The 26,252-nt window shown below is 40.3% G+C and overlaps 1 protein-coding gene and 1 long non-coding RNA gene across 4 annotated transcripts in view; one reads left to right on the top strand and one right to left on the bottom strand.

Annotated features, from left to right (window-relative positions):
• Window positions 1–287: 287 nt before the first annotated feature.
• The window catches only part of TRPC3 (transient receptor potential cation channel subfamily C member 3), a 66,491-nt gene continuing 40,526 nt past the window's right edge, over window positions 288–26,252 (top strand). For 2 of the 3 annotated variants that reach the window (XM_049815159.1, XM_049815160.1), the window contains exon 1: window positions 20,499–21,116. In XM_049815159.1, the coding sequence (XP_049671116.1) occupies window positions 20,890–21,116 (227 nt within the window). In that variant the 5' untranslated portion in view covers window positions 20,499–20,889. Of the gene's footprint in view, window positions 3,512–20,498; window positions 21,117–26,252 lie in introns of those variants that run through there. The other variant, XM_049815161.1, reaches the window with a different exon arrangement.
• LOC126044866 (uncharacterized) lies at window positions 12,083–20,073 on the bottom strand. Its single transcript, XR_007507800.1, has 2 exons — window positions 19,984–20,073; window positions 12,083–16,943 (listed from the first exon to the last, which is right to left on the bottom strand). It is a non-coding gene; the product is annotated as an uncharacterized LOC126044866 (long non-coding RNA).

Raw genomic sequence — 26,252 nt, 5'->3', positions numbered from 1 at the left:
GCTGGTAAGGAATCTGTAATGCCAATGATTTTTCAAATGCTTTGCAGAAAACTGGGTAAAATTTAGTGAAGGAAATAAAATTATGACAATTTTAATAACATGGGAAAATACCAGTTTTCCAGTATGCTGTTCACTTGAAAATAAAACCTGGCTAAACATTTAAAGAAAAAAAAATAAATGCATCCTCTTTCTATAAATCAGCACAAAGAACATTCTTTTCCTCCTAGAAACTTATACATTCCTTAGGGGAACAACAGCAGAGAATTACTTTCTTAACCATTTTTCAGCAGGTTCTGCAAGAAATATGAGGGGTCAGACACTGCAATACACGGAAACCAATGTCTTCTGGAGCCTCCCGGTCTCACTGCAGCAGTAGGAGCAGTGGCATCACAGCCCAGAGTGAAGCCTGAAGCCACAGCATCCAAAGGGCTGCTGGCGTGGCAGTGGGACACAGCGATGACTCTCTCTGCATTTTGCACTCCTGCTCCCAAGTACCTGTGTAACACCTGCACCGCTCTGTTAGCGAGGACATCACGGAAGAGACTTGAGCGAGGCTGGTAAAAGAAGCTGTATAGCAAAGGCTTCATCAATCCTTCCTTGTGAAGACTATAAGACTCTCTGCTCCAATTTGCCTGCTTCTTTGTTCCCAAAGGCACATTAAAGAAGGGGGAGCATTTGTTCTGTGTCTGCTTCTTTGTGAATAATGAGCAATCCTTCCTATTATCTGATTAGTGCTTGCTACTGTCCAAATTAATTAAAAAAATTTAAAAAAGAGGAAAATAATTATTTTCGTATTTTACAGTGTTGAATACTCAGACAACACAGCTGCTTGACTGTATGGTTTGAGACGACTACTCTTGACTGTTGCAGCTGTGGGCATGTGGAGGACAGTAATAGTGGTTCTGAGCAAGTATATTCTCAAGATAAAACCCATTGCTTGTGCAGTTTCTTGGGATTAGGTTTGTAGGAGCCAAAGTACTATAGGTCCCTGTTCTCTGAAGTAAGACTCCTTTGGAAAAATACAATACGCTGTTTGAGGTGTTTTGTTAATAGCATCCGAGCACGCAGGTAGGACGTAGCTCTCCTCCCACAAAGCAAAAATACATGAACGATTAATAAAAAGTCTTGAATTCAAGGGATTATTCTGCCAGTGACTTAAGCCTGAGGAGGATCATTATCACCAGCCAGCAGAGGATCTATAAATAACCCACGGAGCTGAGTTTAAAGCATTAGTTTAGCCTCTCAGTGGAAATTCAGTGCATTGTCTAAGTGTGGTTAGAGGCAAATATTATCTTAAAGCAACTTATTGTTTTACTTCACAGTGGCAAGGAAATAAGCATTTCTTATTATCAGGACAAGTGACATTATTTCAGCCCATCACTATGACTTGTGGCAAAACAGGAAGAAAGAATGAGGCAAAGCTGCAATTCCCCAGCAAGCACTTTTCTCAGAACTGGCGAGGAGTGGATATACTCATTCTGAAAAGCCTGACTATTCGTTCTGGAAATCGATTCAGTCTACCCCTTCACGGGCAGGTAGAGCAGAAGCAGCAGTGCTGCAGCCAGCCCCACACAGCTGTGACCTGCCGGCAGGTCTCTAAGCCACCTGGACGTGGTACTGGGAGAACAGATTACGCACCAAGTCACTCAGCTGCTTCACCGAAGTTGCCAGCAGAACTGCTAGGTAGTGTCGAATCGAGATCTTTGTAAGGTGGTTATTTGTCCACAGAGAGCTAAGCTAACTGCTAGGTAGTTCTGCATGGCGGATTAAACAACCATTAGGTGGTAACAACTTTTTGTCACTAACGTCTTCAGCCACATTGGAGCAGGTGACAGCCCTCACATGCCTCTTTCTATGTATCTGTCTACCGAGGCAGGCACTCTCCTCTTCCAGATTCTGAAGAAATGTTGTTTTAATAAAAGTTTCTTTTATGTGTTTCTAAAAAGGGTGTGGACATATTCTGTGCGGCCAAGTATTTTGCATCTCCTTCAGCTAGCTGGTTTGCATATAAGGGCTTGCGAGCTTTATCAGATGGTAAAGTTATACTGTTAATCTTAGTTTGTACATTCAACCCCATGCCTGTCTTTACATCTTTAGTGAAAAAAATGTTGCATGCCTGCCAATGAAAACATACAATATTTTTCTTGCTAAACCAGTTATATTACCTTCAAAATTGTTGATAAATGCATATGCAAAAGCAAAGCAGTCCAATACCAAGCTGCTAGAACTGTGATCATTTAAAAATAGTGCTTGAATAGGCTAGATCTTCTGTTCTTACCAATTCAACAATTATTTACTTATTATTAATGGCTACAGAAATAGTTTCATTGTCCTTAAGAACACTTACAACCTCTCTGTTTATATTACCTGCCTAGAGATACTGAAGCAGCCTGATACTTCCCTTCCTTACAGGGTGAGTTGCAGGCAAGAGGTAACTGGGGTAAAAAAAAAGAAGAAAGAGACTTACAAATACTTTTTTTTACATATAAAAGCTGTATCACTGGGCTTGGATAATAGAAGTATAACAGTCCTCCCAGTGTGAATGTAATTATGTACATACCAACCTATGGAAATATGGGCATGTGGATAAGTGCTACCAGTGCAAGCTACCTGGAGGGAGAATGTCCTTGAAGCCTATGACTTCAGAAAACTGTAATGTTAAGGTGCTGTGGCTCCACTCAAACTAGGTCAAATGAGGTCAGAATGGTTTCAGTGAAAAACTCCAATTTACACATGGTACAATGAAATTAAAAAAAAGTGGGGGAGAGGAGGGAAATAAGTTACCAAGAGCCAGCCATTGTGAGGGCCCTGCGTGCACCAGAGACTCTGCAACCCCTTACACTCCTCTGAGGCATCCGAGAAAGGTAGGCCAGCTCTGAAATGCCATCTACCCATAGCCATATAATGTTGGGTCAGGCTTAGGTGACGGACAGCTGTGGGAAGCCACATCAGGGCTTCCTCCTTCACTTGGAAGGTGCATTTATGGTCAGGGTCTTCATCTTCAGCCTGTGCCTGAGCTATGTCGTAGGTACCCAGCCTTGTACTTGGCCGGTCTTGACCTCGCCCTGCTGAATTGGCTTCCTGGCTTGATCTTGGACCTGCCCCATCACTACGGGCTTGCCTGGCAGTCCACAGGGCTGTGGCTGACCCTGGTGTTACCAGACCTGCCCTGCCTTGCTGGCGTCCTGGGAGACTGCAGCCAAGATGGTGAGGTCACTGCCCGCCCTTGTTTTGTCGTCACCCCATGGTTTCTGGCTCACTTTCCCTTCCTGCTGCTCCCAACTACCTCTTAATATTCACTAGAGAGAGGTCAGGAGAACAGGACTGGAAGAATTACAGACCAGCCGATGGTGCTTTGATAATGGAACAAATTATAGAGTACTCATTTTGTATTCATCCAGAGGACAATAAGGAGATAAAATCAGCCAATGTGGACTCGACCAATACAGGTCAAGTCCAGCTCCTCTATTTTATAGATGGACCATCCAGCCTAATGGATAGTGGTTAACCTGTAAGTATGGTATAACTTCACTTTAATTAAGATTGTCGATACAGTTTTACTACATCAAGACATGTGTGTCATTCTCACATGAAAATTAAGAAACACTGGACAAGATGATGTTGTTATTAGGTAAGTGTTGAAAGCTCATATTCAAAATAATAGTTTCAAAATTGGCTCTTGACTGTGTCAGACCAGGATGTGGGCTTATTTAATGCTTTAATTAACAGCCTAAATGATAAGCATAGGGAATGCTTTTATGTAACTCTCTCTAACAGAAGAACAGCAACTGTTCTAGGAGGTACCCACAGAAATATAGCATGTAAGTAAGGTACTCAGTTGTACTTGGAACTTGATATGGCCTACACTGGAACATAATGCTTCCTTATTTGAGTACCAATCTCAGTGTCAAAAAGGATAAATTGGAGAAGTGAGCAAGTGGTGAGAGGTTTAGAAAATAAGGCCTCTGAAGAAGAGCTGAAAAAAAAAGAACTTCTTCTGCATGGCAAAGTGAAGATATGGAGAAAGATGGGTGACACAAAATGTGTAAAGAATTGTCATGAAAGCATGGTGACCAACTGTTAGTCTGCATGACAGCAAGAACAGAACAAGAATTAATCTACTTTATGGCAAGGGAAAAATCCATCTTAAATACTAGGAATAACTTTCTAATTACATTTTAGCACTAAAAGAGGCTATTTATAGAATTTGTGGAATCTGCATTGCTGGATGTGCCTAAGAACAAGCTATACAAATATCGGTGAGTTACTAGACTTGATCCCAGAGAATGGAATTGATGGCTGGGATTATACCTAGTCCTAAACTTCTACGGTTTCCGAGACCTCTAATGTAGAGAAGTAGATCTTCATTTAAATGTGGCATCTTACAATCAACCCCCGCTACACTATATTATTACCTTAAATTGGTTATTGAATAGTTTCCTAGGTAAGAAAGTTCAATGCACAATTTATAAGTTATTTTGTACACTAGTAATGGATTTATATTAATACACAAATCCTACAACCTAACTAAGAAACTCTCATCACATTTGGCCAACCTATTGACCTGTCTAAAAAGGCAGGAGAGAAAATACATTTAAAAAGCAGCGAGCACTAAGTGGAGTGAACTGTACACATTCAGTATTTCATAATCTGAAAGGCCAGTTGTATTTACTGTTATTGCAATCACAATACAAAAATGTATTCCCAGAAGCATTCCCTGGAAGACAGCAGTAGCTGTTAATACAGCAGCAAGATGGCCAATCCAAATTCAGGGCAAAAGGAGCTGGGCAATGACCCAAATATATTTTCCTGAGCTGTGAATTAGTGAATGAGAAATGAACATTTTGGTTGTTTGAGATCAGCACTCACACAGGAAGTTTTATTTTCCTTATGCCCAGCCTGTCCTGATTTTAAATGTATGTCAAAGTTACTTTTTATCCTGGAAAATTAATGAAAATAATATAATTTCTCATGCAGAGATAAAGATGTATGCATATTTTATATCAACTAATACTTTTTGCTTTTTGGCAATGCTTTACTTAAAAGCTCATAAAACTAATGTTTTTGTTCTAATAAAAAAGAAAGCCCTTGAGACCTCATATTCCCTGTCTGCACAGAACTGCACAGATGAGGGCAAGCTTCTCATAAATCCCTACAACCTGAAAGCTGTAGTAAACCTTAGGTTTCACTGTGTTCTGGAAGATGGGAGGCTTTTGCAGGCATATCCAGCACCAAGGGATGTAACTGTTTACCTACATGCTCCAAAGAAACACATTCAGGAAGCAGAAGGCATCAGGCCAGGCAATTTGAGAAGCAACCTCTTCACGCAACTGTCTTGGCTTATTACCCACAATCTTCTTTGATATCTCCACTTTCACCATCAGGGTTTTCATAAATGACTTAAGTTTGTGCCCAAGATGTCATCAGTGTGAAAAGCTACCACTTTGCGTATCGTTTTCACCTGTCCCAAAATCTTGCATGTCCTATGACAGGGAATTTGTTATTTGTGACAGCGTATGCCTTTTCAGTGTCTTCTCTGGCTGCTGTAAAGAGAAGAAGTGATCATCTTCTCTTTATAGCTGCCAGATATGACTGCTTTTGAAAGTAATTTCAAGCCTTTTTGCTGTGGAGCAGATGATATGGCCCTAAACTTGTTATGAACTTAGATTTTGCTTAACATTTTGAGTAGTGGGTACAGTATAACAATCATTTATGTTCTTCAAGCTCTTCGAAAAAATAAAGCACTCTGTAAGCATTAATCATCTGTATGTTATGGCAACATGACCATTCCCAAGGAAATACTTGCACAAAGTTGAAAGGTCTAAAATGGAAACACTTTTAAGAAGCACAAAATTCAGATATACTCAGGTCTCCTTTCTGTACTTTGCTCATGGGCCCTGATAAGCAATGCCCGCTCATCATGTTCATGTCAGTCCTTGCAAGTGAAGCTCTTTGCCTGAGTGTGGTATTACTGGACGGTGGAAGCTAAATCCTGCAAGCTTTTTACTTTGAAGTGAGTCATCAGCAAATGCGGGTGTGATCCCTTTTCAGTATGCATGCCCTACAACAGGCAAGTACATAGGAACTAGTTTTGTCCAGAAACAGATTTTTAATAGGCTTTAAAACAGATTTCCTGCTCCAGATCTCTCCAGACAAGACTCAAAAATACTTCTTTAGCACCTGAAGTGAGAATAAATCTTGCCCATCATAAACAATGGTCTCACAATTAAGTAAAACTGTGTTTTATTATTCCCATAAACTCTTGTTTATCTTATGTAAAAACTGAGGACAGAAGCACTTTCTTAATAAAAAATGGCATTTTGAAGCTAAAATCATTGGAGTGGCTCCACATGCTGTGATGTTCAAATGAAATCTGAATCAGGGCAATTTTCTTCTGCACATCTAAATGTCATCCAGCTACATTATCTCTGCAGCTCTGAACAGCAACAGAATGGTTAACTAGTAGTCTAGACTGAATTTTTTAAATGTCCAGAAAAGAGGGGAAGTGTTTGAAAATATTTTTTGTTTGCAAATATATTATGTAATTTTAGATTAGAAAGAAGCCAATTACTGGAACAAAAAAGCACGCAAGTGGTCTGGCGGAAATAATTGCCACTTAAGAGTATTCAAGTCCCTTGAAGAGCTTATAAAATAGCATGAAGCCAGAATTTTCATGAAATTTCCAAACTGGTCATTGGAAGCTTGCTTTTATTATCAGATTCAAGTAGAAATGGCCAACACCTTTCTGGATTTTTCACTATTAAAAAAATAATTTGGTACAGGAGTCACCATAATGCTGTTCAGCTTTCATTTATCTGAAGCTGACAGATACACTGCTCAGATGCAAATGTTGAACCAGATGGCATCAGCATTTTCCTGACTTTTCTGTCAGAGGATGGTAATCTCATATACCATCTCTAGGACATTATGTTTCTTTTTCATTTTCTTCCTCATAGCCTCCACCTACATTTTCCTTGCGTCCTTCTCCCAGGGAAGTGTCCGAATCTGATAGGAGTCAGAACAAATCTTACAGTAACCCTTTTGCCATCTAAAAACCCACTTCCAGCAATAGATTCTAGTAGGGCTGGTGTCTCAAAGTGCTTAATATGCTTCTAATATGCCTGTGATAATACAGAAAAACTTAGATAAAGCTGGAAAAGCAAACCTTCTATTCTTCTGTTCTGTGTGACTTACCAACATCTGAAGTTCAAGCACCATTGGCAGTAGCTGTTTTTTCTTCACTTCTGATAGCCTTTGACCTCTTTCTCTCCATGTTTGTAAATTCTTCTCTTTCACTTCAGTAAAAAAACCCATGAACTCACTTTGACAAAAAAACAAGTTACCAAATCTAATTGCTCCTCTTCCCAAGAAGGATGTTGTGAAGCTGACAGTTCAGAGGATGTCAGACAGAACTGTTCTTTCAAAACCTCTGTGTAAGTTTATATATATGTACATACATATGGCATACATGTAAAAAAACATATATATACTTTTTTTAAAGAAGGATAAAGAGGAAAGCACAGAGAAAAAAGGAAGTATCAAGAGTAACATAAATTTTTGCGTTGAACTTTTTTTTCTTATGTTGCTAAAAATTAAAACATGATTGGCAATGTATTTAAGAAAAGAAACCAAGTCTTTGGAAAGTGAGCTCTGGACCTAAAAAATTGCCTCAGCCTTTCAGTTTTGGCTTCATTTCTGTTCCTATTTCAAGGTTTTAAAATATGATTTGTTAGTAAAAGGATCAAGATAGAATCATAAGTTGAGTGTTAGCCGTTACAAATGACCTCTATTAGTCCAGCTATGACATCACATAAAATCCATGTTAAAATACAGTGACCTCGGCACTCCTGTGTTTCACAAAATTCTAGAATTCTCCCATCTCCATTTTGTTGCTGATATAAAGTTATATCCTCTGTCAGAGCAAGGATTTTCAATTCCTGTTACAACTTCCCCTTCCTGACTACAATGCACCACCTGACTTTAGGGACCAAATACAGGTGGCTAAATTGGAAAGCTCTTGTTACATTCCCTAACGCGGGCATTTAGAATGACTGTTTGGAAGAGCCGCTCCTTCTCTCCACTGATATGTAAAGAAGCTAAGAATACAGACTCTTAATTCATTACTTAAATTAGATACCAGAAGTTAGGCAGTGAGATACTCTCCTTCGCTCCTATTACTGCTCACTGCAGGATGTTCACCCGAGCTCTGAAGTAATTTAATAATTATGATGTAAATGACTTGGAGGTAGATGAATTTTAAAGGCTTTTTGCATTTATTACTGCAATAGTTTTGTAGCTTGTGCCCTGAAAAAATGACACGCACACATCAGCTGTGTGGTGCTGTGTTACTGCATGTAGTCACCAGACCACAATGATGGTGTTCAGCAGGGGACCGGCCATGGAAAAGGAGTTATTTGGATGGAGAGGTAAGGTCCTAAAATAGCTTTCTAACAATGGAGGAGAGGGGAGCATGTAAAACACCTAAATAATTTCAAGACGGGTCCCTGTAAATTTAGGGAGAGGATTCTGTAGCACTAACTGGCAGACAGGCAACAATACAAGATGCCCTTCCTTGCCCCTTTGCTGAGGGTTTGGACCTGCCACAAAGATTACAGTAGAGGATGATGTAATTCTGAGATATTTATCCATTCCAGCCCTGTCTTTGCCTGTAAAAAGGTTTAAATGTTTCTTTATTTCTTAATTTTGGGTTAATTCTGATAAGAGGTTTTATGGCTGTGAGCTAAGTAGGTTTGTGGCATTATACTTGCTGAAAGATAATAAAGACAGTGATCTTTGAATTGTATCTCTGGTTTCCCGAGACTATATCCTTCATTTTAGCTAGAAGTACTTCTTGTGTCACAAGACCCCTGCATTTCTCAGCTACACAAATCTTAACACCTTACTTGCTTGTTTACATGGCAATTTAGAAAAACAGCCTCCTCTCACATGATCTTGTTCTAGCAAAGCAAGATAGAAATTTGACATTCAAAATAATTCAGCAACACCAGTATTCCCTTTTAGATTTCAGAATAGCTCTTTTTCTTCTCACTCAGTCTCACAAGAAATTATTGTTATTCTGAGCTCATCTGTAAATCAGAGTGCAGCACTAAAAAAATCAAGTTACATAAAATTAATAAGTTTTAACACAAATCGGGCAACTTGTAATTTTTTAATATAGGGAAGCTCAGAAGAATATATACATTTACTTTTAATACCAAATTTGTGTTTGGAACAATGCCCTCCACCAGTCAGTTTTAATAGGAACATAGGATCTGCCATGCTCCATTAAGCCAATGATCCATCAAGTCCAATATTCTTCACTCTGCTTGGCAAATGCAAGATGCTTCAAAGGAAGGCAAACTGCCCATCATGCACTTGGCCAATTTTTCAATTTGAATAGTCCATTGTGCAAAAGCCACTCCATTCTTCATGTCAAGTCCTTGTCCCATATGGTTACAAATGTTAAGTAATCAAGTGGCATGAATGACCCAATGTACCGTTTTAATAATATTTAAGGCTATGTTTATGCTCTGATTGGGTCTGTTTCTCTTGAACTGTCAGTCGGGTTTGTGTACAATGCTCCTGACATTTGTTGTCATTACATCTCCTATTTCTACTCTGCTTCAATCCAGCAGCTAAGCAAATTGACAGTATTCACAAATCCCCACAATTTTGCATCAGTATTAAAAAATCAGTTATAATTGTAAATAGACATCAGAGGGTATTTCTGTTAAACAGCTACTTGGTGTAACAAAACAGCATGCACCGATTAAAGCATTGCAGTAGTGCTCCACCCAATTTCCTTCATTTGATTTATATTCTATTGCTGCAAGGGAGTAACTTTTGATTTCTGAGGTGAGAAAAGTTTCTAATTCAGATCTCAATACTTCGAAGTTTTGACCCATGCCTAACAAATGCTAATGAATTGTTGGCTAAGGGACCTGGTGTGTTGTCAGATACTAGAAACCACAGGAAGATATTTTCATTATTTCTTTTTATGTAAGTTGCTTATTTATTTATTTATCACTTCCTGGGCATAACATTTTTGTTTTCTTGTTTTCTGCTGTTCTCTTTCAGGATTTCATTCACCGTTTGAGGGCCTGCGATGTATTTTGCAATGTTTTCACCTTTCTTTTCCTTTCGCTGTCTTGCATCTTGGTTATAATTTAGCAATCAGGGTTTGTCAAACCATCTCAGACATGTTGGTTAGGTCCACCCTCCTACATTAAGAGTATTTTATATTCTGGGCCACGCATGGGTATCAGAAGGCAAAGCGACAGAAGAGGACTGGAAAGTAAGGTCAGAAGCAGCACTATAGTGACTGGTATGTTTTATATATGTATTTATAGTCTAGGATTATATTGTATGTTCTGTACTGTTGTACTCCAAGGCCCTGCAACAGGGAAAAGGGGACTGTATGAGATAGTGACTGTGTATCTGTATAAGAAGCAGAAGGAAAAAACTTTCAAGATAAGTATGTGAAAAGAGACGATAAATGGATACTATAAAATACAGATTTTTCTTTTCTTATCTAGGCTAGTTTGGGTAGAGCTTCTCTTCTTCAGCACTGCATGGCAGAGAGTATCTATCTGAGGGATCTGATAGCTCTAAGGGACCACAGGAGAAAACAAATATAAGAATATAATACAAGGAGGAGAAAAAGGTAGAGGAGACAAATGGAAGAAAAAGTTTATACAAAACAGAGAGTGGCTGAGAGGGCAGAAGAGAACAATCAAAACTTTGACTGAAGTCCAGTAAAATGGTATGTCAGATGCAGCAAGGATTGATCCAAAATGCCCAGGTAACATTTCTCTTCTCATTTCCCGCGTGGAAACCGGGACACATCTCCTCCCCCACTTTCAGACAGAATCCACAGCAGTGACAGGTATTCTCTGATGGGGCTTTGCTGCTGAACTGGCTCCAAATGCCTCAGTGAGAACTACTAATAGTTTTTGCTCCACTGAGTCGGGATGGCAGCGTAGAGGACAAGAGGAAAGATGGGCAAAGTAAAGGAATGCAAGTAGGGAACTTACATGGGAACAGTGAGCTTTATATTCCATGGTACACAAAATTTCCCACTTATTTTTCTTCATGGGATGAAGAGTGAGGTTTAACATCTCAGTTTGTCATATGGATCTTTCAGTTCCTGCAGAAGGATATCCTAGTGCCTTTTATCTGGATTTTATTTGTGGTTTCCGCAAAACTGGATGCTGATTATTTAATTGGCTCAGCATAACCAGACAATGGGGAATCTAATGGGGCTACAGGGAGATACTGTTAAGGAAAGTGTCTAGCAGTCTTTTCATGATCTAATGAGCTGTGTTGTATTAACTGTGGGGGTGTCACGGGGAGAAAAGGACAAAAATGCTGAGACACTCGTGCTTTCTTCCTTCCACTCCATCTCAATATCTACCTCATTTCTGTGGTGACGTCATCTCCAAAGATGACCAGAACAAACTGTTGCCTCCTCCCCAAAATCTTTTTCATTTTCTCCTATGTATCTCATTGGTTTTGGACAAGTCTGTGTATCATTGTTGGCCTTTTTAGAATTTTGCTTGTGTTCACAATAATTTTCACCCTCCCCTTTTTATAATGCAAATGTATGTAATCTGGGGTGTCTTTTATCTGATACAAGGATCTTCATTACAAAGTGTCAAGAAGAAAGAACAGAGTAGTCAAGATATATTTCTGTCACGCATGTATGACTGAGAGACCATTTCTATCAGATAGTCCTATACTCACGTGCAATCAATCCTTTCCGTTTCTGAGTGTCAGACAGAATGGGTAACCTAACAGATTCACTCTTGCCAAAAGGCTTCCTGAAATTATACAGAATTATGTTAAGAACTATCTGAATCTGACAATGAACTGTTCAAAAATGGACAAAGCTAATAGCCTGTTTCAAAGTGAAAGTGCCTTGACTGTTAAGAAGTTAAAGGGTTCCCCTTTGATGGCTTATGACATAATTTCAAAAACAGAAAGTTTGAGTGTGTAAGGCTCTTGAAATTTTTTAATCTAATACTGCAGGTTAGTTATTTTTTTTATGATTATGTAAGTAGAAGAGATTTTATTAATTTCGGAATCCAATTTTGGCCACATTTTTATTTTTGCAATTTTTAAAAATACTCCTGTATGTCTTTTAACATACTGTTTGTACACCCAGGATGTATATTTACACGTGTGTTATTAACAAGCCCTTGAACAATCTTTGGGTCTCTTCAAATGAATTCCATGCCCACATCAAAATCCACAATGTGCAGATTCCTAATTTTCCAAAATCTCTGACCTGCCAGGCACATATTTCTGTCAACAGCTGTTTCATCTGATAAGAAAACCATATGTACCACTTTTCCCTTGTAGACTAATTTTGAAGCTCAGTATTCCAATTTTTCAGTGTTTACCTCTCGCTATTAAAATGAAATTTTATTTGAGGTCTCTATTGGTATCAAATCCCTGTTAGTTGAATCTAGAAGCCAGGAGGTGGTATTCCTAGACAAAGACTTCATTGTTGCAGACAACTTCCACACAGCAACTGTAGTAATGTAATGAAAAATATTGAGGCAGATGGAAATACCTCTATTATGGGCATTGAAATGTTTTCTGCATGAAAGACCTTTCCTTATGTCTGTCTGTCCTGTTACTGCAGAAGAGTTTCCCTTCTACTGCTCTTCTGCTGAATAAGCATATTAGGTCTCATTTTCTGAGTTTTAGTGGGAACTGTAGTTTCTGTTTACTCCTAAAAACCAGGACATGGGTGTTTTAAAAATTAATGCAACCTATGAGTGTCTCCTGAGATTTACTTTTTCTCCTTAATTTGTCTGAGGTACCAGTCCATCTGGATTTGGCTGTGTTCTGAAACCCTGGGAAAATTTCTTCCAGCTTTTCATGAACGTGGGTTATAGTTTTTATTAAAAGCCAAATATGAAATTCAAACTCCACTAAAAGTGATTGCAAGGTTTGCATTGACCTGAATTCACCAAAAAAGTGACAATACCCTTAAAGGTTTTTGCTTTCCTGAAGTCGGAAAGTGAAGTCAGACATCTGACCTCCATCCCTCTACGTCAGCACCTCGTCACACATGCTGAGGTACCACAGGGATTGCTGAAAGACAGGAGTGCTGAGGTTCTTTAACCCTTACTTTCACTTTCTATAACCATCTTCCTCCCCAAAACACATATTAATTGAATGGGACATCTACCTGTTACCAACAACAGTAGAGTTACTCTAATTTTCATGGCAAAAGATATTGCAGCTTCACTATATTTTAAATTGGCTTCAGGGAATAATTTAAGTACTGTCATGTCTCCCTTTTTCCACAATTTTCCATTTTCCCTGTCAGTCACTATGAAGACTGTTACCAGCAAGTGTAGTCTCTTCTCACAGAAACATCCTGTTCGTTATTTTCTTTCTTTCTGTTATTGAGCACCTCTCAACTGCTAGACACTTTGGCATTTCCTTGCTCCCTTTTCTGAACCGTGGCTTTTCTTATATACACGGCAGGAAAACTGCAACAAAAGTTTATATAGGAATTTTTTTCGTTTCGTAACACAGAAGACGTATATGGGATCCCCAGCCTTGTAGGACACCTGATTTTGGCAGGAGTTAAATGCATTGTGTGCTATGCAAAAGCAGGCTGTTGGCATCTTGTGGCTGCTTTAATCAGACAAGTATATAGCTTCACTGTGTTTCATACCGATTCTGATTAATTCCTAATGAATGTCTCTGAGCACATCTTATTTCAGAGATAAGATGTGGCCTCTTCATAAGAAGTTTATTACCAAGAGACTTAAGACTAATCCACCAGTTGCCAGTATTATCTCCTGGTCACTTGAGAATGATGATATTCAAAGTGCCCAGTGCTTCACTGTGCACTGAACAGCAAAAAATTTCAAGGGTAAGAATTATTTGGTGGAGCTGGAAACACAATTTTTGCCATACCAGATACTGAACCATTTTTTCACTTGACCACAAATTACTTGGGAGCTCTGCAGAAGGATGTACTCCCACTCACAGCATAGTTACACTACTTAGCAGGATCTTCTTTTAATCTCCTCCCCTCCTAATTTCCCATTCCTCCAATGTAGCAAAGAAGCAGTTTTGGATGACCCACTGAGTTGCTGTCACTCAAATAGTTAGCACCTGTGGTCGACTATTATCACCTATTCCACAGCAGCCCATGAAAGGAAAGATTACATTTTCAATCAACACAGTGTGCTGTGGTATTTGCTCCTCTTCCAACAAGAGGAATTTAATGCTTTGAGGTATGGCAAGTAGTTAGTACCAGATGGTATTTATCCAAGGGTTCTGATGCGATTTAAGAAAATTAGGCTCTGAACTATGACAGAATCAGGTAATCTTTCAGTCAAAATCACCAGACATCCTGGACAACGGACCTTTGAATGGTGCAAACGAGGATGAAGGATTTTCTCCTCCTCAGGGAGCCATGCTTGTCAGTCAGATTTGTCTTTCATAATGGTAAGCTGCTGTTTAACTTTCTTTCTGCCAAGGTGTCACAAGGGAGAATGTGTCCACAACTTAAAATATATTACAACACCAATTCACAAAGCAATGTGAAAAATCCACTTGTTTCTGAGTTTAAAAATCATTGTGAACTGTTTTAATTCATCACATGAACTTTTTGTCTCTTGCTATTATTTTTATTATGTCCTGCTTCCCCATTCTGATCCCCACAGTGACTCAAATCCTGCTCCCCCAATTACAGAAAGATCGAACTGTGTCCAAATGTATTCAGACTTAATTACTTGCACAGGACTGAAATCATTGCTAATTTGCTAAAATAAGAGCTACTCTGCACTCCATCCATGTGATAAATTTTTCTGTCAACCAGCAAGGGGACAGTAGGGTGCATTGCATTCATCCACCCATATGTGAAGCACTGCCAAAAAGAAAACTTAGTTGTTAAAGATGTTGTCCTGTGACAATAAATTTACTTACCATGTAGTTGCCTATTTGCCAGCACTCAGCAACAGGCTAAGATTCATGTTTATGTTTTCAAGGAGTATTGACTGACACAGTGACAGGGAAACTAATTTAAGGAAGAAAATCCAGCCTTATATAAAAATGATAAGTAAAGCAAATCTTATGAAAGTACACTTTTTAAAGTTTATAAGCTACATACAGTCCCCAAGGCAATGTACAGATAAGGCAATTGATTCTGTAGTCCCTTTCCTAGTAGCATTTCTGTTAACTTCTAATTTCTACTAGTATGAGTGAAAAGAGAGGAATAAAACTTAATTGGCATAGGCTTTGAATCCTGTGGATTTGTTCAAAAGTGTGCAAAGACATTGGATTTGTTTAAAGGCATATCTGGCTTGCCTTAGAAAAAAGGAAATAACAGGTGCAAATATGTAAACGTACACACAGTTGCCACTTAATGCAAAAAAAAAAAAAAAAAAAGAAGAGTATTTGTCCATTTTTGTCTAGACAGACATTTTGCAGACCTTTGAAAATGTAGCTAGTATCTATCTAATGGTTTTATTGGCAGGAGACTTCAGTAGCCTTTTAATATCATAAAGTAGACCACGTAATAGAACTGCAAGACACAGCTCTGAGGGCCTGGTTTCCAGTAGGTGATTTCACAGTATTTTATACCCATCCCTTTGCATGGGTCTGAATGGCTGCACAGCGTGCATGAAATTACAGGCTCAGGTCTCAGGAATTTATCTTTTCATCTCATCTCATTTAAAAGCCTTAAACCATAATATTAGTTCTGAGGCTGAGATCTGCTTACAGATCAGTGACATCACATCACTCCTTCTTTCTTCTTCATGCTGATTAACCTGTTTAGACTTCCATAGAAGTCCTTGATGTATGAGCTAAATGTCCTTGAAAACACTGGGTTCTTGGCAAGTAGGCAAATTCTCAGTATGAGGCAAAGGCGGCCAATTTTGCTTTCATTACACTGTTGCTATTCCCACCAACTTCCAAATTTTCATGAAAGTAGTACACACACACGTTAGAGAAGGGTTCAGTGTACTGCACGACCTGGATTCTATTTCTAGCATTACCATGAGTGTCTTTTTGCCTCTCTTTACCCGTCACTTCAAGCAAATAAAAACCAGTTTTGTCTCTTGAGAGAAGATACCCTTACTTTTTTATGAAGCAGGAAAATAATCATTTGGCATAATCATATGACATACAAGTTTGTTCGGCAAGAGACATTGTTACTATAAGTTTCTTGGATCTTGCTGATTCTTAAATCTGAATCACTTAGTTTCAACAAGAAGGTCTTAGGGTCAACAATCCAATTTTCAACAAGCAGGTTAGATTTATTTTCAAATGAACACTGTTGAAATGTACCTCTCGGAGAAATTCTGATAAGAGAAAACCCCAGAGCATATTCATTAAATGACCTTTTTCCCCACCACTCATCACACTCCTACTGATTTGCATATCCACTCTGTTAGGTGCCTCATAGATCTGGAAAGTATTACTGCTGTGCTAGCTCAGTCTAAGAATCTGAATATATTTCCTGATACTTTTGTACGCTGAATGCCAGCTGCGCTGTTTTCATATTTCAGATCTTTACTCCATTCATTTGCCTAACTTGAAGAAGCTGAAAAAAATGGGAAAGAGAAATACAGAACTTATGTTTACGACAATATTTCAAGGAAATTTACTGCTGTGGGCTCCTTATACACCTTATTTCAATTTAGAAAACCTATTTTTTTACCTCTTCTTTCCAGCTGAAGAATACTGCCAATAGAAATTTTAAAATCTTAATTGTGTATTTCTCATAATTTTGAGGAGGACAGAAAAATTCCACCAGAGAGTAGTTGATCCATATAAAAAAAAAAAAAAAACTGTTCCAGTCTAATTCCACCCTATCTTGATCAAGCCAGTCTGGTGAAAAGAATGAGGGATTGTATTCTGGCTGCAATTCCAACTGGAACATGAAATAGTTACGGCATTAAATCCATGTCCTAAAAAAAAAAGAGTATGAAGAATAATCTAGCACGTTCAGTAATATAATACCATATCTGCTATGTTTCACTATTTGCTGTAAATCTTTCAGGCTTTTCTGTTCAGTCTCTGTCCTTATAGTAGTATACCTTTCATTACTTTACTCCTGTCTAAGCAACTTCCAGGAAGCGGTTTTGTAAATTAAAATGACATCACTTCAAAACCTTGTAAATTCAAGTCAGTGTTAACAAAATGTACTAGATTGGCAGCCTTTGACTGTAAAGTCTTTACACAGCTGAAACAACAGATGGCACAAGGTTCCCTGTATTGGTCTGCCTGGTATTTCCAATCTACTCATCCTTCCTTCCTCACTTTCTGCAGTTTGGCTCTGTTGAGATCTATCTGATACATTGATAACATTAACAATTTTTTGAGAAGAATAATTATTTTGGAATATTTGCATTATTGACATTATTAATGTTTTCAAAAATGTGTAAATCACTCATGAAAAGAAATCCCTTTTCGAGAACATTCAGCCATGCCCAGGATTTTGTAGGTGCAATTTTACTATTATTAGGTTTCTTGCTTGTTCTGGTGTTTCGGAAATGTAGCTTCATGCATTTTTTTTGTCTGAATAAGGCATTTCAGAGCCTCAACCATACCTCCAAGACACAGCAATGATTTTAAAATTCTTATCAGACAAGGATTCTCATATCCCTGTTCTGATACTATGTTCTGGTAGCAGCCTGTTACTTCAAAATGTGGTAAATTTTTTATACATAATTTTATTGTGACTGAGATTGTTTCCCTACACGTTTCAGTTGGAAATACAAAATATTTCTAAGACTGAAAGCATACAAAGTACATTTGAGATTTGTAATGGATTCTTTTGTTGCCAACCTGGCTGATTTTCAGGTAGTTATCTCCTTCAGATAAACAAAGGGGAAATTTTCTCCACGATCATTGTGCTGTAGAGTTCAAATGCAAGCAAGTGCTGGCCAAAATTGTCCAGAAAGCAGGTAAACCAGGAAGGGCAGGATGAAGAAAAAGCACTTAATCTAAATGCACATTAGGAACCACGTATATTGGGTTGGTGGCTTTGTAACGGTATGGTGAGAAAGAGAAAAGGATTTTGTCAATTTTTATTATCCTTTTCCTTCAGTACCAAGAAGGAATGCTCAATTCCCTGAAAAATTTGACTGGCATTTCCTCTCTAACATAGGCAATGAGGGGAATCAGATTTGTCAGAAGTCCATGTTGTAGGGGTATTGTGTAGTAGAGAGAGTGGCTTTCTACACAGTGCTTATAGTGATATACCATGACTTTAATAAGAGGGGTTTTTGTCATTGTCTCACATGGCATTCTCAGAAGCAAACTACAGAAACAGTCTAGCTGAACATTCTATGGCATGAAATATATACTGTAACATATAATATTGTAATTGGAGAGTTATCATCATTTTAGCCCTCGAAATGGAGGGATGTATCGTAAAGGCTTCTGCAAGGATGACTTCCAAGTCAAGTATTATCAGTGACTTTGGTAACTGAATAGAGAGTGGTCATTACATTTCATTGTAGAAACAGCAAAATAATCTCTATTTAGACAATACTCAAATAATGAAAAACACAGCCCATAGAACACGTAATTCCAATTAGCGTTGGGAAGTGCAACATAAAAAGCAAGAATGTGACTTTTTAAAAACTAAGAACCAATATTAAACCCTTCTTTTATCTATTCCTGAAAAGAAAATAAATCTTGATATGTGGAAGCCTTGCTCTGAGCATACATTTGGGAAGCAAGAGCATTTCTCATCTACTTTCAGCTGTACTTTTATGTTCTGTTCTCAAGGGAAATTCCAGAGGCAATTGAAAGTCCATTCCTGTAGCCCACTGTAATAACAGAGGATTTATTTTTTTTAAAAAAAAGGAATACAAGATGGGCAGTACCATTTCTTAAGTGAAAGGGCCCCTGCAAGAATACGAGGTTTGGTGCAAACAGATCATTGCATGGCTATGCTCTAAAATATGTAACACTGATACAGTATGTATAATTAGGCTAGACACCTAGACTGTCCTAAATGAACAACCCCGAGTACTTCAAAGTTACGGTAGCTACACAATATTAGTTTCTTAGAGAGCAAAATTTGCTCTGCCATGTACGTAATTCTACTGAAGCTCAATAGGTTTTTGCATGTGACAAAAGACATAAAAAAACACTTCCCTAAAGAGTTCAAGTTGCAAACTAATTAAACTGACAAAACAAAACCCAATTCTTTCTTCAAAGCTGTAGCTGAGTAAATTATCTCTGTGAAACACTTGGTTGGCTTTTCCTGTGCTTCACGACCACAAATTTTGTACATATGGAAAACAACAAAGGGAGAACTATGGCTGATACTGAAAACAGTACAGTGGGAGGTAATGAGCGTTTTATAACTAAGAGACTACTTAATGATGCTTGGAAGTGAGAATTCTATCTAAGCTGTCATACGTGGATTTAAAGTCCACTGTCTCTGAAGTAACTGGAAAACTTATATGAATTTCAATTTCAGTAGGACCTGCGTTTTTGAATACAGATTCATGCAAATTTATACTGATTGCCACATAATGCTTCGGAAAAGTTTAAAGCAAGAGAAAAATGGCATCTCAGCAGTATGTCAACAAAGGAATAGCTTTATTGTATATATAAATCAACACATGTAGTCTCTGTGTACGTACTGTTCTGCATACTCTGTGCATAAAACCACACATGCTCTGCCCCAACTTTAAGGGCACTGCAGTTTTGTCATAGAATAATTTTCCCTATGGCATAATGCACTGAAAAATCTTGTAATAAGAAAAGCAGTAACACGTCTCTACAGCAAGAATCTCTGTGACTGGTATCTAGAGTATAATTAGCTCTGATTACATGCAATGGGTGTCTTTAACATCTTCCCACTGTTTTTTTAGTTTGACACCATGCAGAATTAAACCAGTCAAGCCTAAGGCAGAGACGTCTGGAACACTTTGGAAATCCTGACTCGCTTTTATCATCGGTAAACCAGTCAAAAGAGCCTCTTTTTACCTGAAAATTTTAACTTCAACCGTTTCCAGTGTAGGGCTGAGCATTTCTTAAAACAATGACCGAGCTTCACGCGAGATGTGCACCGCTTTTGCGTTTGGGCCGTTTTAGCGAAAACTACCTTGCTGGCGGGCAGCCCACCGCCTCACGCCGTTACTACTTGAGCAAACCAGCCCCAGCTTCCCTCGGAGCTCGTACCACGCCGGGCACCCTTGGAAAGGCTCGGTACCGTCTTTTGCAGGCACCCACCGTGCGCCGGTGGGAACCTCCCTGAGGACTCCCTACGGCAGCGCCGATACCGCTACCCGAAGACCCAGCGTGTCGGGAGAAGGATTTACCTCGGCGGCGGCGGCCCGGGGGTGGCTGAGGGAGACTTGTAACGGTCGTTGCGCCTCCCCCTCACCTCCCTCCGCGCCGGAGACGGCCTTTGGGCGGGCGGAGGTGGATAGGGGGCGGGCGGGGTAGGGGGGTGTGTGTGAGGGGAGAGGCGTCTCCTCCTCTCCGGAGCGCCCGCTGCGGTAGGCGGCTGCTCCTTTCCGCCGCGCTTCGCCCCCTCCGCCTCAGTAACGATGCTGTCCTAGCGAGGGATGATGACAGGGAGAGGAGAGGGACAGAGCCGCTGCCGCTACCGCCGCAGCCGGGAGCCCTGTATCTTGCTCGCCTCCCCGGCACTTCTCGGCTGCCGGGCTGCGCATCACGCCGCCTTCCTGACGGACGGCAGGAGGAGAGGGCGGAGGGGCGGCGGTGGTTTTATGGTGAGGGATTTGTCCTCTCCAGGTGCTCTGTCCCCCGCCGGGCAGGGCTTTTCTCCTCCTCCGCCTCCTCCTGCCGCCTTCCCCCTCACACGCGGCCGGCCGGGAGCGGGAGCAGCTGCTTCCGCCGTCACCGCCGCCTGAGGGGACCCTGACCATGTCGAGCAAGAGCAGGAAGAGCAAGGAGCAGGGGAGAGTGACCTTCCCCCCGCAGCAGGAGGAGGAGGAGGAGGAGGGGGCAGAGGAAGAGGAGCAGCAGCGCCGGCGCCGCGGCTGGAGAGGCGTCAATGGGGGACCGGAGCCCCCTCCGCCACCTCAAAGAGCCGTTAAAACTCTCCGGGAGCCCTACGGCTACTACCCGCCCCCCCCTTTTGCAAGCACCATGTAAGTAGGGCCCGGGGAGCTGTGGGGGAGGGGTGGGGGTGAAGAGGGTGCCGGCCGGTAACTTCCCCAGAGCAGCCTGTCCCCGGCAAGTTGTGGCGTTCGGTCCCGGGGAGAGCCGCCGGCTGCCGGTCGCCCCGTTCCATCCCGCCGACCCGGGCGGGCCCCGCGGCGGGAGCGCAGCTCGCCCGGCCTGGCAGCAAACGGGTGTGACCGGTGGCTGCGAGCGGGAGACGGGGCCGAGTGTGCAGCGGTTGAGGTGCGGAGACTTCGGAGAAAGTGTCTTGAGGGGATAGTCTGGTCGCTACCTGCCCTCGGCCCCCCCCTCCCCGGCTCTTTTCCCTCCTCAACCCCCTCGGCTTTGCTCCTTCAGAGTGAGGCGGGGGCAGCACGTAGCAGAAGGCATGCAGGTGTGCCAGGGCATAAGAGATTTCATCTCTTTCTTTCTTCTTTTCTAGTTTGGGGTGGTTTTTTTCACCTAATTATTGGCTTAGCTAAGGTTTGGAGAACCCATTGCACCCTTTTGTACTAGGAGTGCTAATGCAGCCCTTTTATGTTTTTTTAAAATCTAGGCTGTGATAAAACCAGACTCCCCACAGAAATCTAGGACACCTGTGCGGAAAAGCCTCCGTTCTTGAGATGCGTCTTACCCTGTTTGATGTTGTCTTCAGAAATTTCAGTTTGTTGGTTTTCAAGATGTGATCATATATATATGTATAAATACTGATGATGGCTAGTCTTACTGTAAGAGAAATTCAGTTTTAGTAATAGGGCTGTTAACTTTCTTTTCTCTGACTTACAAAATATAGGTTGTCCGTGAATTATTCACTTATTTTTATAACACACTGTAGTTTAGATAGACTTACTTCTGAGGATTACTTGAGTACTCTGTATGTTCAGGACAATATTTAGTTCTTAATTAAATATTTTAATTAACAGATGACAAACACTTTGAGTTATAACATATTAAGCATTTATAGAAGAAGCCTTAATTAAAATCACCCTAGCGACAACTGTAAAGTACAGAAATTATTAGAGTAGCACTTAGAATGTGATAACCACAAATAAAAGTGTTTTTTACCATCCCAGTGCAGAAATTCTTCACAAGTAGCCTGTACCAAGCAACCCAGACTTCGAGTGAGGGAGTCTTTCGTATGTCTTTAGCTGTCTGAAAGTTAGTCATGCTTAAGTTGTTTGTCTAGGCTCCCTCTATAGTTGATGGGATGAGAGAGGAAATAGCAGTGGGCAAGGCAGTGTAATCATTTATCTTCTTTCTTGAGGTGCCTTGTGTTTCTCCATTCACCATAAAAAGCACCTAGAGGGTTAGTTTAGACTCAGATGCTTTATTTTTAGACAGTTGAAGCTAGCTCAGATGAATTGTAAGCTATGAATCCTAAACTTCTGGATCCCTTTTAGGCTAGTGTCCTCTTAGAACTGTTGGCATATTTCTTTCTTTATGAAATGGGTATTATGCCACCAGGGATTAATAATGGGAGTTCAGTTTGCACAGCTGTAGCCATTTGAGCCTGGAGTGAGCTCCAAATGTTGGAATTGCTTCCTGGTATATAATTCTTGTGATCCTTTCCTGGGAGTCTGTGACAGCAGTGATTGCAAGCCACTGTCCAGTGGACTGACAAAAGGGCTAACATTAATCAATGGAATAGGAGTGTATTGAACTGACAGGGCTTCGAGGAAAAAGACCCACAACTACCATTTCCCCTGTTATGTGCCCATGGTCATCCTTGGCATAGCAGTGGGATTCTTCTTAGAGAGTAACGTTTTGTGTTTGCTGCTAATGCCTAAAATCATAGCGTATGTTAATGAAATAAATATGAGTATCAGTTTGCTCATAATGCGCTCGGATTGACGCACATAAGGCTTTAGAGTGCACAAAGTGAGTATGAGAATCCTTGACTGCAAGAATTTGTGGTCTAAATATTCAGTACTGACAAACAGTGCAAGGGGGAAAGAGGCAGGAAGATGTGAAGTAGTTTGCACAAGAAGATGCACTTAGTTGGTATTTGAAATGTCTTTCCTCTGAAAACTGTAACCTGTGCAAGGTACCTGTCAATGTACAGCTGGCTCCCTCCTGTGTCAAATATTGCTGGAAAAAGTAATTAACCTCAGATTCTCACTAAGGCTGCAGACTGGATGTAATACTTGTTTCACAGGGTACTATATATGTCCCAGTGGGAAAAATGTGGACAAAACCTGTAAATTAAATGTAGCAGGCATCGGATGCCTGATTTCCTGAGTTTCTCTGAAAATCGTAGCTTAGTTTCCGGAGCAGAACGACAGAGCACAAATAGAGGATTGAGTGTAAAAGAAGCTTTAAAAGTCTTTGTTGCTGCAGCCCTGTTAACTTGGTTCTTTCCTAGTGAGACGTTTGCCTTTTTCTGTGTGTGTATAGATGCGCTTCAGTCATCAAAATATAGTCCTGGTTTTTTCCCCACAGGAATTCAGATGGTTGATGTTTTCTGTGAAGAGTTAGTGAAGAGTACTGGTAGGAAAAAGCTCTGCATAGTTTGTGGGGTGGGAGCAGAAGGAACAAACCAAGTGTGCGTACACCTCCTCCTGATATCTCATTGTGCTTTGCTCCATTTTTTTGACTAATGCTTTCCAGTTTGGAGCCAGAACTTCTGTGAGCTGACATGAGGGCATTTTGGATGATGGATTGTGTCATTTCAGACCAGTGGGAGAGTATAGACCTGAGTCAGAGCTTGCAGCTGGCCTGATTTATGTTCTGCTGTTCAGCTGAATTAGCCTCCCTCTTCTGGAAAGCCCAGGCAGTAGTTCACAGAAGGGAGAAGGAAGCTCTCATTTAATACATTTTAGATTTAGTGCAGGGATTCCCAAATTGTGTGGAACATGCGCAAGCTTCTGTGCAAACATACATTAATGTGTGAAGAAACAATTTTGCCAGCAGTCTCTTCTGGCCCATGGCTGTAGCAGAGCTTGGAGGGATGGCAAAGTCTTCATTTGGGAGAGGCAGTGAGGCTGGGGGGATTGCCCCTCTAACACTGCCTGTGGCCCTACACAGAGCCAGGAGCTGCTACCTCACATGGAATGGCACAGTCTTTTCCTGTGATGGTAACAAAGCAAACATTGGAGAATGCTTAGTTTAAGAGATCTCAGGAGTCATGAGCTAAAATGCTGCTCATATGTATGTGCATGTCTGAGCACTTACTTTTGTAAGGCAATTATTATTCTTTAATTTTAAAACTGGGACCTCAGAGGTTACTTTTGGCAGAACAAGAGGCACAATCCGCATGTCCCGTGTGGCCGACTCCAGTGTTGTTGCTTTTAAATGTGCGTGTCCGTCGCTGTTTCCGTGATGTACTCATCTGATCCGTCTATAATCACTGGACTGCATTTCCTTTTCAGGGCTCGAATGGAATCAAGATCACTAATGTTGTACTGCAGTTTAGCGGGGGTAAACTACTTGTAAATTGTTGAGGCCATCTTTTATTGCATTTAATAGTTCAAGAGAATAACAGCCTGTTCTTCAGTACAAATGTTAGAAAATTGCTTTATGCATCTGGGAAGGCCCAGAACAAAACCTCTGTGTCTCCAGCTTCTCTGTTTTTCTTTTAAAATTGCTTATGCAGTTTGCAGTGTTAAAAAAGAGACTTAGAAACAAGATTATAAATCTTTTGAATGGCTGTTGATGAGGTAATGAACAGGAGAACACAAGGAATTCTCAGGTCAAGTGTTTGCCCCACATTTCTGTCCTTCTGCTACAATTCTGGAAGTTTGAACATGATAGGGGACAGGTAGGCTAACAGTAGAAATCTGTAATTGAAACAGTCCATGGTAGAAGCAGAGGAATCAACGTGCTTACTCCAGTCCTTTGCAGTTGCTGTGCTGCTCAAATTTCTAGCCTTGTACGTAGGAGTAACCTTGTCCAGGTAACAATATGATGTGATATAAGATCATAGTAAATTTGAGGCATGCAAAACACAAGAGACAAGTGGCCATTGCTTGTTTAGTGGGATTTTTAAAAAATATTTTTTATTGCACATATGAAGGTCATAAATTTTACATGAAAATTTTTAAGGTAAACAGAAATATGTTACAACGTAGGACAGGTTTTTGTGTCTTATGGCATTACCTGGTATGTAATGAACCAGTTAGTTGTTCAGAGTGTACATAACATTGCTCTATCTGAAAGCTTCTGATACTTATCATTAGGTAAAGGTCTTGAAAGGTGGTATACTCCTTTAGGAGCCATGGCCTCACTAATGTGAGGGTTCTGCTGCAAAGCTGAAATGGAGGTGTCCTGTTTTCCTATTATTCAACAAGAGGCTGAGTTAAGGTCTTGTCACATCTTGGTTAATTGTTAATTGTAGTGAGTTATGTTCATTTATGGCTATTGCTGAAGTTATTGAGAGTTTGCTGAAGTAGGAAGCAATGAACTAGGCTTAAGCAGGAAAATGGCTGATGGTAGCAGTATAGTTAGGAAATAAAACTCGTAACTTGAGACCATCCTTGTTTTATACTGATGAATGAATGATTTTCAAGGTGGTTCACAGTTTCTGAAATTCTTCCTTCTTGCCAGTGAAGCTCTTTGGTTCCCCAAAACAGCTGCGTAACTGGTGCATGCTTAGGGCCAAGTGAAATGTATCCAGATGTGGTGGGACTGGTGTACTTCAGTTAACATGATTGCTCTTCGATTCCATCCTCCTTATTTGTGCTGAGCAGCAAACAGAGGCTTGAGGCTTTGTAGACCCCTTGACCATTTTTCTGCTGTGAAATGTGAAAAACAGTTATGGAAAAAATGGAGGGGCTCAGCTGCTGCTTCATGTCGGCAAGAGAGGTCTGAATTCTGTCAACCCCCCCCTCCTGCCATGTACCATGTAGCGTAATTATGCAACCCTTGTACTAGGACTAGAACTTGCTTAATGTTGTGGTCTATCTCTGCTGAAGAATTAACATAAAATAATTGAGTGTTTTTCTTGCTTGTTGTTCTTGTGGATTTTTTGCCATGCATTCCACAGATTTTTTAATTTTTTGTGTTCTTTCAACTATTGGAAACGGTTGGGAAGAGGAGCATCATGATTTCCATTTCTTCTTCCCTCTTTTAATGCAAGTTTTCAGCTCTTTATGGAGACAAGGTTGAGAATATGAACTTTAAAGGCT

Source organism: Accipiter gentilis, chromosome 12 (assembly GCF_929443795.1).
Source record: "Accipiter gentilis chromosome 12, bAccGen1.1, whole genome shotgun sequence".
Classification (NCBI taxonomy): Eukaryota; Metazoa; Chordata; class Aves; order Accipitriformes; family Accipitridae; genus Astur; species Astur gentilis.
Note: the sequence above shows the minus strand (reverse complement) of the source record. Positions and strands in the feature narration are given on the sequence as shown.